General features: G+C 35.7%; 1 protein-coding gene across 3 annotated transcripts in view; it reads left to right on the top strand.

Annotated features, from left to right (window-relative positions):
- Window positions 1-15,959, top strand: part of slc38a5a (solute carrier family 38 member 5a) — a 94,548-nt gene that overhangs the window by 51,288 nt on the left and 27,301 nt on the right. For all 3 annotated transcript variants that reach the window (XM_039775561.1, XM_039775560.1, XM_039775562.1), the window contains exons 2-5: window positions 1,895-2,094; window positions 6,421-6,508; window positions 6,615-6,730; window positions 15,019-15,092. In XM_039775561.1, coding sequence (XP_039631495.1) covers window positions 1,994-2,094; window positions 6,421-6,508; window positions 6,615-6,730; window positions 15,019-15,092 — 379 coding nt within the window. In that variant the 5' untranslated portion in view covers window positions 1,895-1,993. The remainder of the gene's footprint in view (window positions 1-1,894; window positions 2,095-6,420; window positions 6,509-6,614; window positions 6,731-15,018; window positions 15,093-15,959) is intronic.

Below are 15,959 nucleotides of genomic sequence, written 5' to 3'. Positions count from 1 at the left end.
ACAAAGCAGGGTTACTGGTGGTTGACTGGCATGAAATGCACAAAGTTAATACTAAAGTATGGCTCTCAGTGATGCAAGTTGACAAGGGATCACAGGCACACACACATAGACTGGACACAATTTTAAATGGGGCACATGCACATGAAGAAGTGGAACAGGTATGTGAAGCACAGAGCATTGTCAGGTGGTATCCTGAATTGAGTATCTCTGCCACCCATGGGAATCAGATAGGGCTGTTTTGTGTATCTTCAGTTTGTATGATACAATGAGGGACGGCTGCAAAAGGAACTTCAGTGCTGGCTGCCAAGCTAGCTTTTCCATAATTCCAAAACTATTATATTCAGATGTTTATGAACACTGTACTGGCTTTGTAACTCCTACTCTATACAACTCTCTAACCTACGTCTATCGTAAAATTTTCATAATACTTCATAATATTTAAACAGCACTTCAAAGTTGACATTTCCTGTCTTACATTTTACATCTACTAACCCATTGTTTTATTATGTTAGATTCACTATTTGGTACTACCCATACTGATGGTGACTCATCCTAATTTCCTATTAATTCTCACTCTGAGCTATTTCCTATCAATAGTAGGGTATTTGATATTGATTTTTATTCTCCTATGATGCAATGAAATTTGCTTGTCTTCCTCTATCATCAACATTTTTTGTATTCTATCTTGTACTAGAATATTCTTGTATTCTGATTTATTGCCTTGTGCTTAATTCTTGAGTAGTACATAAAGTGCTTTGTGATGGTACGTTGACAGTTGGTTTAAGTTTTATATTATTATGATTGCGTTGGACTGAGTATTAATTTTAGGAATTGCAGAAATAAACAACCTATGGCCTGAAGGGGTTGTTTTAAAGCCCCAAAGCCCAAGCATAACTACACTAAACTCAGTTGCACATTTAAGACAATTTCTTTATTTAAATAAATACCTTTTACTGGATTTTCTTTTACACCAATACAAGTATAATTATTTCTCCTCCACTTCTCCTGGGTGAGCTTTGCCCTTCTTTACTCCTGACTCTTAGCCACCAAGGTTTGGCAAAGGCCTCCTTTAAATCTGGAGCAGGAAGTAACTCCGGCACACCAGCAATGTAACCAAGAAGCACCTCCAGTTCAGGCAGAACCTCTCCCTGAGAGAGGAGCCAGCTATCAGCAGCTCCCTCTAGCAGCACCAAAGACCTTAATGGGGCAGCCCAACAGAACAACAACTCCCATGCAGCCCTTAAGTAAAATTGGATTTTTTTTCACCAGGAGTCATTAAGGATTCCCCCATCAGTTAAATAACAGAGTTCAGACACTTGTTTAATGTGAGCAACCTTCTGGAAGGTCATGGGTCACACAGCACATGCATCAAATACCTAGCAACCTTGGAGCACCACAAACAACAGACAACAAAATGGAAATGCAAATAAAATCCAGAAACACATAGTGATGGGATTCATGAAAAAACAAACATCCAACATGGCAACAATTTATTGTCACAAAAATAATAATAAAAAATATTTAAACTAACACATATTATTGTTAAAAAATAAACAAAAGAAAGCAAAAATGATATAACCAGTTGTAGTGCATCCCATAAAAGCATAATTTCATGATTTGTATTGTGGAATATTTTAATGCTATCTTTGAGATGTTCCCTTTTAATCTTTTAGTAGTGCCACACAATCAGTACTGAAAAAAAGCTATATTTTTAGATCTGGTGCTGTTCTATATATTGACATCATCCAATCTAATGTGCCTAGTATACCATTTTTATTAAAGCTTATCATCCTTCAATAAAGCACTTACCTGTGCGTAAATAAAATATTAAACCTTATTTTAAGTGTGATCTTTTTAATAAAATGAATTTTTCTCTATTTTACTTATCTTACAGATCAAAGTGAGCTCTTAAGAAACAGAAAAACAGGGCAAAAGCAAGTGCCCAATCTGCTGACTTTATTTTGTTGACCCTTCCAACCTTTTTTGTGACAATATGGAGCTTGAAAAACTGTCTCCCTCTGAATCACTAGACATGATGGCCAACGGGAATCACATGAGTGATCTAAGTCCAGAAAAAATTACACTGGAAGATGGGTAAGTGCAGACTTTGTTTAAGTGTCGCCAAGTCCAACATCAACTGCCATTGTTTGGCTTTTGTACTATATTGAATTCAAAGCTTAAATAAATCTTACATTTGTTTTGACATTTCCTTTGGTCACTTAATAGCGGATATGGAGCTTAACTGACCTTCTTTTTATGTTGAAATCTTCAGAAAAGGGATTAGTCTCCATGTTATTTGAAGATGGAGTTTACAGAAGGAAAAAGGTTCCATGCATGAGCCAAGTTTCGTGAGAGATATCAAAGGAAAATTTGAAGTATAGTCTGCCTTAAAATATTATATTATTAATTGAATATACTGAGTTTAACTGTCTCCTTGTGACAACATGTCCTTATTTGGCCTATACTGTAATCACTGTGGTACATGTCTGTCTTAATCAAATATTGATCTCAAACTTTGAGATAGGAGGCTATAGAGACTGTAATATGATGTAAACCAATGATAATTTGTGTTAATAACTGATCATTTTATTTATCATGTCTGCCCATTTAAACTCTAAATTATATACATCAGAATATAACCAACAATAATGTAGTTCACCCTTCCTAAAAATGTAATAAGTTAATATCCAGTGATAAACAACACACTATTATTGTCATTTTTATTTATCAAACTGAAGACAACATGTTGAAGCAATATATGCAAAGGAAAGTACAGTATACTCCTTAATTAAGTAACTTGTTGAACTAAAGTGAAATCTGTTACACAATGTTTGCCACCTGAGCTTAGATGTATCTGTTGTTTACTTTTTTTAAACAAAGGAACCTACTCTGAACAATATGTTTTTCTTCAAATAGGCTTAAGAAGTTTTGTGTGCACCTTTTTAGTTTATTTCAAAGTTACACTTTTTTAAATCTTTTTTACTACTTCTATCACTAATACAAGTTTATGATGGCAACTAGAACCTTGATGGAATGGTGCCCTGTCTAGGCCTTTTTCCTGCCTTGCACTGGAATAAGCTTTAGCCCCCGCAATTCTGAATTGGATTAAGCAGATTTGAGATTATTATGATGCCAAAATATATTTGCTTCTGTGAACTATTATTATTTATCAAATGGCTCTGGTTTATGTTAATTTTTCAGTAATTTGCATTTTAAAGCCTTCCAAAATAAAAGAGTAGCCATGATAGATGTAAACATTTGCATTGTTACCAAAAAGGCAGTTTGCAGTTAACATGCAACCAGTGTAACAGATCTGCTGGCCTAGCTTCAACACTGTGCCAACAGTAGTTTGTCTAGTGACCACGATTCTAAAAATGTTAATCTACATGTGATGCCCCAGTGCCTGCAACCATGGGCACCACCTTCTGTTGGGACATCATGTAGTCATGAACTGAGATGGACCAGGGCATGTGAGGAGGCTGTCAAGATTTTCAGTTCAACACTATAGCAGACGTTTATTCAAAAAACAAAAAAAAAAAATATAAGTACTACAGTACATTCAATAGTCATTAAATAAATAATTATTCTTTAAAAACAAATTGTGCCTTTAAAACAATGTCTTAGGGTGCTCAATAAATAAATGTCCATTAAATAAAGAAAAAATAAACTTTTAAAATCCAAACACCATCCTTCACAAGGTGTAGACCTGAACTTCCACCTCAGTTAGTGCCCCGCAGCTCACACTGGCTTCTTCTCCTCTATGTGGATGCAACTATATTATGTATCCTCCTTTCTATGTATCGATCATGCGGCTTCTCTCCACTCTTGTCTGCTTGCTGCAAGTACACCAGCAGACTCATACATAGCCACACTCTGGAACCTTCACACCAGCCATCTGTCCTTTACCCATCTGCACATCAACAGAACCGCAATTTTTTCCTTTCAACCCAGAGTTCTACTCAACCTGACATACTTACAGTCTTGACTTACAAGAGAACTGTTTCTCTTTGTGTTGTTTTGTTGACTTCCCCTCCCTACCACTAACCCATTTCACCTTTTTAAGCTTGCTTGCTTTCATCTGCTGCCTGCTGCCAACCTACATGTTGATATGCACACTGTAAGGAAGTGCAATTAGAAAGTCAGGCAGTGCCTAAAATCCATCAAAACTATTAATAAATTAACCCATTAAAACATCACCATACTCATCTTATCACACTGCATTAAAAACGTAGACTAAAAATACAGCATGTCTGTCAACAATTATACTCCATTCCTGCTGTATCAACAATGCAAACATCTTAATCAGCAGGAGATTCATTACCTCATTACTAGCACACACGTTGTGTCCTTTCTGGATCATTGATGTTATTCCTATTGTTGAAATTCAACAATTTAGTAATGACAAAAATGAAAGCACCATACCGTGCTAATTTTGGAAACTACTGCAGAAGTGCTCACAACATTCTTTGCTCTCTTAATACTTCTTGGTCTTCAAACTGGCCAATAATCAGTTACTTAGTTCCAGCTGTCCAGGATAATTTGCACAAGTTTCCCTGCTCTTAGGATACAGTAGCAGTGCTACATAATTAATCTCTTTATTGGACTGAGTTCAGTTTCCATCTTTCACTCTGTCATCACACGCTAAATTGACTTATAGAATAACAAGTAGTCTAATATATAAACATTTGAACTAAATGGAAAAAAATCAAGAAAGTAAACACATAACCCTTCAGCTTTACTGCTTACGCCAGTCTGTGAAAATCAGACTGCAGCAGATAATGGCAGTGGCCACATCGACATCATTCACAACCTGCTGAGCAAAGGAGGATGATTCTATTATCTTAGCAAATAAATATGTTGGAAGGGCAGAGTAGATGGTATCCCATGTGGGTGACTAGTGTCCATGGCGAGGATTAATGCTATACCTCACCACAGCCACAACTGTGCTATAACCAGAAAAAAGTGATTATTCAGTAGACTCACACAACAATTCATGTGTGAATATCACACAGCTTAGCCATGATTCTGTAGACCTGCCTTCAAGCAGCTAATAAAATGAGCTTGAGGTGTGAAATTCAGTACCTAGGTGTCAGGTGCCTGAAGAATCAACAACACATGTATACTGCTCTTATTTATTACAATATTTGTTTTATTATGAATTTTGTTAGATTGAGTTTCTAAGCTTCTTTATGTTCTTTTCATACCATGTCATTGACCTAATTCAGGATAAAATATTTGCTGCAAGTGTAGCTGTAGCTGTAAAGATGGAATTAGTCTGTTCAGTACAACTGCTTGATTATGATATTATAAACAGTTTTCCATTAAGAGCTGATAAGGAATTTGGTCTGTCTGGCTTTTTCAGAATGTATCACTCAATATCTTTTCTCAAGACCATTATCATTGTTTTCTTTGCAATTAAATTTGCTCCATGTAGAACAGAGCTGGAGTTAGCAGCGTTAGGTATGCTGGACATCTTATCTGCAGCCTCTTTCTATTTGAACATTTAATGGATTTGTTTTGCTGTACCACTGTGCCCCATTTCCTTATTCTACCTTATGCTACCTCCTAGTTATTCCAAATATAACCAAACATTTTCAAACTTCTAGACTGTGCTATTCATGTTTTGCCTCATTCTGTTTATTATTTCTAGAAAGTCATTGTGTAGAGATAGAAAGTTATAAATTTAAAGGCAGGTGTAAGACTGTGTAAGGTGTAAGAGTATTTCATTAAAATCATAATGCACTTAATATTTGATTTACATCTCTCTAAAAACAAGAAAAAAAAACAAGAATTATCCTATGACTTTCTGACTATTTGTATCTCAGTCAGTACTCTGACATAGTTCTGGCATTTGTGCAGTAATTGGACAATCATGAACAATCAAACTCTTGTTTGAATCTATCCATTCCTTGCCTCAACCTTCTCAATCCACTTTTCAGGGTCTCTTCAGCCTAAGGTACAAGGCAGGAAATGACCCTACATGAAACACCAATTTAGAATAACAAATTAATCTAGTCTTCCCATCTTTAAAATGCAGGTGTAAAATCAGAGTGTGTGGGAACATGTGGTCAGGTGGATAATATGTAAATTCTATGTAGAAAATGATAAAGCTAAGATTCATATGCAAAATGTTGAAGCTATGAAGCAGTAGCACTCACTACTGGACCAGCATGCCACCTAGCATTACATTTACTTTTCAACAGAAATTATTGTTTTGCAACTGGTGGTCACATACCTGCATAAGACAATTAGGCAGTCAGCATCACTAGACAGAAATGGGCAAAGAGAAGCAGGAGGTGATGAATGTGGAGCACAATGTTTAGGACTTCATCACTGAGAACGACTAACAAGATCAAGGTTCATTCATGTTAGATTTGAATTGATGAGAGTTGTAAAGATGTGTTTGTTCCTAACTGGCAGGTATGAAGGCCCTGGAGCAGAAGAAGCAGAATGTGAAGAATTTATCCCCCATAAGACTACTACTAAGAAGCAGCCACAGTTTACAGATGTGAGTTATAACAAGGACAAAGGTTGGAGCGAAAGGATTGCAAAAGTCATGGTCGCTGACCTCTTTATTTCACATTTCAATGCATGCTTCATCCTTCTCATTTCAGTTTGAAGGGAAGACCTCCTTTGGAATGTCTGTATTCAACCTCAGCAATGCTATTATGGGAAGTGGAATATTGGGATTGGCATATGCCATGTCAAACACCGGAATTGTCCTTTTTATGTAAGTATTTGCTAAGTAATGTAATTTGTTGATGTCTCACATGGTGAACTGGAGTGATAGTAAGGCTATTATGTCCCCGTGTTTTATTTTCTGCTACTTCTGGATAGTAAGGCTATTATGTCCCCATGTTTTATTTTCTGCTATTTCTGTGGACCACTACACAATTTATAGCCCATAAAAGTATTCTGACAACTTGTATATGAAAACGATTGTGACTTAGAAGCTATTCATTTTTGTGTTTTTTTTAAGTCACTTTACTATTTTTTTTAGGCAAAAAAGTCATATCCTCAAAGATGTAAATTAAAACAATCACTTAGCTTTGGTGGTGTAGCTAACAAGTGAAGGATGAAAATAAAGGCCTGGGAATTCTAACACGAACAACAAACTCTGTTCCAATATTATAATCTTGTAAAGATAAGGCAGCCCTAGATAACAGCAGGCTAAGCAGTATACTGTTTGATAATAAAGAAGGGCTAAGCTATAGACACTCTACACATTTTTCTCTCAGTCAAGAGGCATTTAAACTGAATTACTTTTCAGTTTCTAGTTAATTTTCTTCAGTCTCATTCCTAGCCCTCCCCGCTAGTACGACATGACCTGATCAATGTCTTTTTTGTATGTTCAGTGAGAGGCCTGTTAAACCAGCTTATTACAAACTTAGTTGCACAGCTGCCCTACATGTTAGGCACCATGCCCATGATGCCATGGCTCTGAGGTCAATGCTATTTGCAGTTAATTCCATCTACTGATTAATTCTTTCTGTGCCTACGAGACTCCAGGTACTCCAGCAGGCAACACATACTAAGTAGTTGGATTCAATTTTTACAAATTTGTGCAGTGAAAGAAAAAAAGTACTACAATTAATGTTGTACTTGAAAAGGGTCAAAATTACAAAAAAAATTGTAACATTTTGGTCACTTTTTTGTCTTATTTCTCTTCATTTATTTTCACCTTTATTCCAGTTGTTTATCATTATCTGTCACCATTTTGGAAGGGCTACTATGACAAAACTCCTTACTAGGGGGAATACTTTCTTGTCTGCATGTGTGCATATGATGTCATTGTGGTCATCTTTAAAAGAGCAAGCCACATGCTCAGAAAGAGTCTGCACTTAGTTTTAAAGTAAAGAGAATAGTCTAGGAAAAGAAAGTTAGCTTCTCAGGCCATTTCTTTTCAAGCTTTTTGTTTTATTCTCATTTTGTCCTGACTTCAAGCATGCCCTAATATTCTTTGTTCTTGCTGTTGGAAGGATTTCCCTCTCTTACTCGCTCAAACAACAACAGGTTAATGCAGGCAGTAAATAAAATATACATGGTATGTCTGAGGTAGGGTGGATTGAAGAGGTACCATTCAGTTTCATGAGATATGTATGGGACATCATACTAAATAGCTACCCATGATTGTTTATAGTCTACATTGCTGTGTTTGTGGAAATGTGTTATATATGGTAAATATCTCCCTCCACACATCTACTTGAACACTATGTTACAGCAACATTTCCTAAAGTGTTTAATTTGTCTTGATGATCTGAATATCGGCATTTCCCAATTTCACTTTTTTTTCATTTCTAATCAAGAGAATGCGCCTTGCGTACCTGAAGTAGATGTTTATGCCACATCACTTTTTTTTTCTTTTTATCATTTATTATCTGACAAATGTGAAGCAACTGTGCTTTCTATGTGCCTTAAGAATTCTGACAGAGTCTAGTATATAGATGAGCATTTCTTTGTGCATTTAATTATATATCATTTTAATTTTCTGATTTTAAAATGATCAGACATTTTACTTTGAATTTGAATTAAATAAATATAAATCAATCACACCAATTAAAGGCTAACACTCAACTTAGTGCTCAAAACCTTCTTTCCTCTTTTTCTTTCTCTGACTGTGGTTATGCTCATGTGCTTAGAAGCAACTCTAAATGCAATTCAGTACTTTATCCAGAATTAGAAAATTGGGGTGTAATCACTTACAGGAGATTTCAATATATGTGAGCCTGAAAAGTTTTCATTGTGACATACCTTAAAGTGCCCAGGTAAGTTCACAAAATCAATGGCAAATTCTGTTCAGCTGAAATTTCAGGATGTTAAGGCCCCAGCGTATTTCTTCACAAACATGGTATATATACATTTGCTACATGAAATTGTGTTCTAAAGTTAAGCATTTTCTATAAATTTAAAAAAATGCATTTCATGTTTCCGGTGTTTTATTATGGAAGCCATTGGACACCACCAGAAAAGAAAAGCTTAACATAGCATTGATCTGCAACTTGACATTACATACACATTGTAAAATAGCTTATAAACATCATTTTCAAGCAAAAAAATACCAATATTATGAGACTCGCCATTTTTAAAGAAGACCAGACGTGTGCACTTGTCTTCCTCCGCAAGGGATGTGGTTTCCTTGCGAAAGACATAATCACACTAAACTGTTCCTGCTCTATGCTGTATCGTATTGATTTACTTCCGTATTTATGTGAGAACTCCTTTTACAAAGGCCACTGCTGTCAACCCAGCAAATAGAAAATGTATCCCACTGCGATGTGTGATAAAATTATTTCCAGATCCTTTTTATTGTTACAAACATTCGTTGGAAATACTGAAGGCGTATTTTCTTATATTGAAACTTTTGCCGCTTCAAGGTTGACATATGTGGTAAGTTTTTAAGCTTTTTTTTTTCTAGAGGTGCCCATTACCTCATGCCTTCTATCATAAAATACCAGGGCAGGATATGTATTTTTTAAAATTGAATAAAACACTTGATTTTAGCACACAATTTTGCATGGCAAATGCATATATACAGTACCGTGTTTGTGAATAAATAACTTTTGACTGCTCAAAAACACTTTTGTACCCCGGTCTCTCCAAAATACTTATGATATAGTCTAGATACCAGCAATGCAATTTCAAAAGGTTTTTCATTCCTACCTTGGAAAAATACACGGTGTCACATAGAGACAGATTGAGCTTGTTTATTCTGCATAAATGAGGCTTTTGAGGTCATTAATTCTTTTTAACAATTACTCACCACTGTCTTATATCTATCTGTCATTTAGCAGTTTCACCAGTTGCAAAATCCACTAGCTCTTATGGTTCACAGTTTTCCCTTTTTAATCCAGAGAGCACCTTTAAACCTCTATAACATGCCTAGGCTTCAATATGAAATACAAGGAATTTGAAAACATTTTTATAATGTATCTGTAATGGTCATGAAGTCTCCAACCTTGTTATCATTGGTATAACCTTACAAAACCATTTGTGAGTTCTCTCTAAATTATAAGCACAAATGCCACTTAAACTTCCACAGAGCTTGCAGAGAAAAGTGTTTGGGGAATAAGGTTTTGTGGTAGATCATCGATTTGTATTCTCAAATGATTGGGAAGCTGTGTTTCAGGAAACAGGAGTTCTTTTCATAACCTTTTAGACTGCACATAATATTCTGAACCCCCCTTTTAGGCCCAAAATGGAAATTGTTCCAAAAAATAAATGATAATCTTTATGCATTTGTACATTTTAGCTGTGCCAACATGTTTCAAAATCAAATCTTTGTAGCATGGTCCCCTCACCCTCCAGCAAACACTCACTTCTCTTCTACTAAATATCTCAATAACCTCGGCAGCACATTCAGTTGCTTGCTCCAGCAGGTAGTATTGATCTTGACTAGAAAAGATGAAGCAATTTAACTAGCCATGTCAGAATTTTCAATGTGAATGTGTTTAATCCCATTAACTAGCTTGTTTACTAATGATGTTTGCTTTCAACTATAGGAACATTTCTAGCTGAGCACTATCTCTGTGATGGGCCCTTCTCAGAACATTATTCTGAGAAAAGGTGTCATTCTGTATAATTTATTGTAAATTTTTAACAATTTAAAAAGAGACTGTTACTGTTTAAGTACAGTAGCCACTCTTGCTGAAACACAATATGTGTTTCCAAGTGGTAGCAGAATTCTGTTTCTTCCATATAAAAACACTTTAGGTCGAGTAACATATACACTATAATAACACAACCACTCAGCCGGATCTGTTTTATACAGCTCCTTCATTACAAAAGACGTTATTAGCGGTGCATTGTACATGAATGCATATTCCCATAGTTTAATCCCAATGTAACCTAATCACTAGTAAAATGTTATCAATTTAGATAAAAAATTTAAACCAACACAGAAAAGTTTAAGTATTTTTTTGTATGGAGGCATTTTTCTAAGATTCTAAATAATGGAAAAGACGATGAAAAGACATTAGAGCAGGTGTATATGCCACTGATTACTGAGAGGAAAAAAATCTGTAGTGATTAGAGATGTGTGGGAAAAGAAGCTGTTAGTAAAAGTAGGGGGCTTCACTGCTGTGCAGGGCATTGTTATTCATTTTTTGTAGATATTTTAAACTTTGAGGTAGAGGAATTTTGTTTAGGCTCATTTTGTTTGTTTTATTCAGAGAACACTTTTGTTCCAATTTTGTTTTTTTCTTTGGCTTTTCATGTCTTGTTTTGCTTTCTTCATATCTGTAACAAGTGCAGTGTGCAGTTATTTGATCTGTAAATTGCAGGAAAAAAAATGTACAAAAACATTCTTGGAATGTTTAAGAGGAAGCGAACCTGTGAGCAACGGAAGGAAGGCAGTGAGGCCTACCATTTCTGCATGGGGTAACCCCTTTAAAACTGCCCAACTTGGGACTTAATATCATTTACATATCCCTCTAGTCTAGATGAGGGGTCATGCAAGCTGACTGGTAATAAAGTTAATTATTTATATCAAGCAATTGAGGCTCATCTTAAATTGCAGAGATGCCAGAACCCTCTTTAAAGCGATTAATCTGGTCTTTCCCTAGTTTAGACCAGAAAAGGCCTTTTTCTTTAGAAGCTAGAATGGTTTACTAGATATTGGTACTGGTTTTGTTAATTTCTCAGAAAGACATCTCCTTCAGTGTAGTTCTTATTGCCTTATGAAAATCTTTACAGCAGAAATTTACTTTACTTTTGTGATAGTTTAGTCTTTTTTAAATAAAGAGAAAAAAGTTAAACCAAATTGAGTTTAGCTGTGTGATATGCAGGAAGTAAAATCTTTTTTGCACAAAATGCAAATTTTTATTCATTTTTAAGCATACTTCTCGTATTGTGAAAAAAAAAATCTTTATTCTATTTATTCTTAAATGATAAATTCTGTTCAGGCACACTATAGCAGGGAAAAAAATAACATGTTTGGTAGAACTGCATTTTCATTTTTTAATATGAAAGAGGTACTGTACATATACAACACTTCAAGTGAACTTTGTTCATGCCAATGAGTTGAGTGCATTTGCCCCTGGTAGCTTTGTTTTTAAAATAAGTATATTGAAATTACCAAGTTGTTGTATTTTTCCTTCTTCAGTTTTATTTGGCCTTATAAAAGATCCAAGTCAGTATGGAAGGTGTGAAAACATGTTGAGTATTGTGCTTTTCTTTTTTTTTATTCTTAAAAAAGCATTCTATAGATGGATAATGACAATATGTAGCTAAAAGCGAACTACACCACAGTGCATTGGAATATCATCTTGGAGTCAAATATGCCCTTGAAATGGAAACCCAGTGGGGAGCTTTAATGTCCATGTGCTAAGCGTGGGGCTCTACACATACTAAGAAGATTATCATGCTGCATGATTAAAGGATTCAAAGAATAACCCAAAGAGCTCTGATAAGCAGCCTGCAATCTATTCACCTGAGTCCACCCAATCTGCCTTGTAAACCAGAATCCTGGTGTGGCTTTCTACTCTGTAAAACCAGAGTAGACTGACTTTTACCACCTGTGATCACAGTGTAGAATCCAATATACTAGCTCTCCAGTAGTGTTCATTAGATGCCGACACTCTGAGAACTCGGGGGGCGGCACAGTGGCGCTGTGGTAGCACTGCTGCCTTGCAGTAAGGAGACCTGGATTCGCTTCTCGGGTCCTCCCTGCTTGGAGATGGCATGTTATCCCTGTGTCTGCATGGGTTTCCTCCCACAGTCCAAAGACATGCAGGTTAGGTGCATTGGTGATCCTAAATTGTCCCTAGTGTGTGTGTGTGCCCTGTGGTTGGATGGCACCCTGCCTGGGACTTGTTCCTGCCTTGTGCCCTATGCTGACTGGGATTGGCTCCAGCAGACCCCCGTGACCCTGTGTTAGGATGTAGCGGGTTGGACAATGAGTGACTGACTCATGCCATTCAAATGCAGACCACAGTTAGAAATGCTTGCCAGCAGTAATAATACAGTTATAATTTTCAGCTTGTATTTGTGATACTGTAGATTGCCCAGGAGGTAGAGGGCAGCCATGTGGCCCAAATTATTAAAACTGTGATTTTGTCTTTAATGAAGGATTATGGAGTTTTGTCTTTTTTCATGTGCTCATTTCTGAATTATAATGTTAATCAAGACTTTATATTGGTATAAGTTTTTATTTTTAAATACTAATGTTTATGTTAAATATACAAGTGTTGTAAGATATAGTACTTATCATGCTCTTGTTTATACAATGTACTTTGGCACTGTATTCTGTGAAGAATGTAAGTGTAAACTAAATTATGTGAAACCTTTCTATTCACTAAGTCAGCTCAGTTCTTACTAAATATTAAGATGGCTTTCATGGGACTGTACACAGAAGGGTGCAGACACTTTCTTAGTTCTGTAGTAGCTTTTAACTTTTCATTTACTATTCAGTTGTTTCTTAAAGCTCTTACTTATTCAACATTAGTTAACAAAGTGAGTGGCAGATAAAAATAACTTTTTTCATTTTCACATTCACTTCTGATTTCTTGTTAAACATGTTTTTGGTTATTGGGTGAACAGAATGGGCATTTCTTGAATTATTTCCTAAATTTCTTACATTTCTTAAATTATTTGCTATTCAGCTATGACCTGGAGCCATTTAGTCACTTATTTTCCCAAGACTACTTCTTGAATAGTTTGCTGAACCTGTGCTAACCTAGGAAGACCGTACTGACATTGTGGTTACTGATTGGCAGCTTTTGGTATCATGATAATGACAAGACTGCCATTGCTGCTTTGATACCATTTTTTAGCTGTCACATTGTTTTAGATCATCTTGGCTTGGAAACTTAGACCTGAAGTTACAATTTTCACAGGCAAACAAGACAGAAAAAGAGGGAATTATATGCAGTGTAAAATAACAGGAGAAAAAAAAAACAACTAAAACCACAATATAAAAAGTAGTAATGTTTGCTATAATTTCCATTTAGGTAACTAAACAAATATCTACTGTAAAGTAGAATGATTTGGAACAAGGCTGTCAGCCTAGTTCAGATTCCTAGTGTTAGTAGAAAAGGTGTAAAAACAGCTTTGCCTACATAACCTATGAGCCAGGATGTTGTATGCAATTTGTTTTAGTACTTCTTCGCCTTTATTGTATAAGATTGCTGTTGACTATGTAAAGGCAGCACAATGTAGTAAGCATGTTGTATGAGTGGCGATCTTAAAGCTTAGCCTATGAACTAGCCTATTGTAAAAGGATCAGGCAGGCTCCCTTTCTCTCTGAATATATTTATATAATGTAAAAATGGTAATGTAAATTAATCTTTCAAGTTGTATTGTTTTAAGGAAGTTTTCCAGCATAGGAAGTTCTTCACTATTAAAGCTCAAAATATTTTCCAATATCTGCTTTTAATTGAGAAGTGTATTGGCTCAGTTGTTACCAGTGGTCTGTCACTTTTATGGTCCCATGCATTTGAATTTCTCATCCTGTCACTGACAGTGTGGAATTTGCATTTTCTCTCCAGGCCTCCATAAACTTTCATATGGCCACTCTGGTTTTCCATATCTCAGTCTAAATGTGTGTATTTGCTAAATTGTCAGTTCCAAACTGGCTCTGTGTCTGGCTGAGTAGGGCATTTTTAGTGTTGATCTCTTCCTTAAGCCTGTTGCTTCCAGGATAGCTTCAGATCTTTGTGACCCTGAACCGAATAAAGAAAGTTTGACAATGTTATGATGTAACATGTTACTTTATAGAATAAATCTCTTTTAAGCAAGAATCATTTTTATTCTAAGTAATCACATGCACCATTTATATTAAGGATAATAATGCAATTTTTAAAGATTGTAAATTGGCACAGAATTAGTATGGGCTTTTAAGAGTCTGTACTCTGCAATTGACTGGTGTTCTATGTTGACTTGACATTCTCACAGCAGTACGTTCCTTGGGTCCGATTCACCAGAAAAAGAAAGAACACAGGTTGAAATAAAAATATTAAATATTGTAATGAATGTTATATATAAAAGTAACATACATCTTGTTATTTTCCCTTGTTCTTGCAGAATCCTCTTAGTATGTATTGCCATTCTCTCTGCATATTCCATCCATCTGCTGCTGAAATCTGCTGGAGTTGTGGGTAAGAAATTCTCACTTTTGATGTTACTTTGGATATACAGGTATATTTAGCCTGGAGCTGGGGCCTCATGCTTGCTTTGTAAGACATGCGCTTTTTGTATGTATTGTTGAAATATAACCTATATAAAGCAGTTGTGAATGTATACTGTATACAGCGAAATGTGGGAAGAGTGAATGACCCTACTTGATGGGGTTAAGTGCTGATGAAAAAAGAAGGTGTTTACAAGTTGCTTATGTGTTGCTCACACTGGTGTGCAGCTATCACATTAGTGGAAGCTAACATTAGATCTTAGCTGTTGTGGTTTTATTGATGATATCTAGGGAAGTGACAGGCACAGAGGTTGTTAACAGAGGACTTAAATGAGTTCTTTCAGGTTATTTCAGCTGTTAGGAAAGAAAACAGTCCCCTGTATGTCAGGCTCAATAAGGCTAATGGACTGTCCTTGCATTTGACCTAGTCTTTTATAACAGTATCAATAGATATTTCTTTTCTGTTTCTCCATTGAATCTTTTAATACCAAATAAACATGAAAATTAAAAGTGAATATTTACAGGTTCAATTGTTTTAAAATAAAGGAAATATTTTTTTCTCATTTTATAGTAGTTTATTATTGTTATTCTGCTAGCTTTTCTGTCTCAGTTGTTACTTTCTGATGCTCATTGGGTCCATAATACAGGTCAGAAAAGCCAATACAGTAATTTCAGCAGGTACTTTACTGGTAAACCTCGTGTTTTGCCAAGTCAGACTTTGTGCATCACACTAGGCACTGTCAGCTTCCATCTCATTCACCAAGTGCTAACATATGAAGTCAAGCAGCGCAACTGTCACTCCTTATTTACATGAAAAGCAACACAGTTGGGTGAAGCA

Source organism: Polypterus senegalus, chromosome 13, assembly GCF_016835505.1.
Source record: "Polypterus senegalus isolate Bchr_013 chromosome 13, ASM1683550v1, whole genome shotgun sequence".
Lineage (NCBI taxonomy): Eukaryota > Metazoa > Chordata > Cladistia > Polypteriformes > Polypteridae > Polypterus > Polypterus senegalus.
Note: the sequence above shows the minus strand (reverse complement) of the source record. Positions and strands in the feature narration are given on the sequence as shown.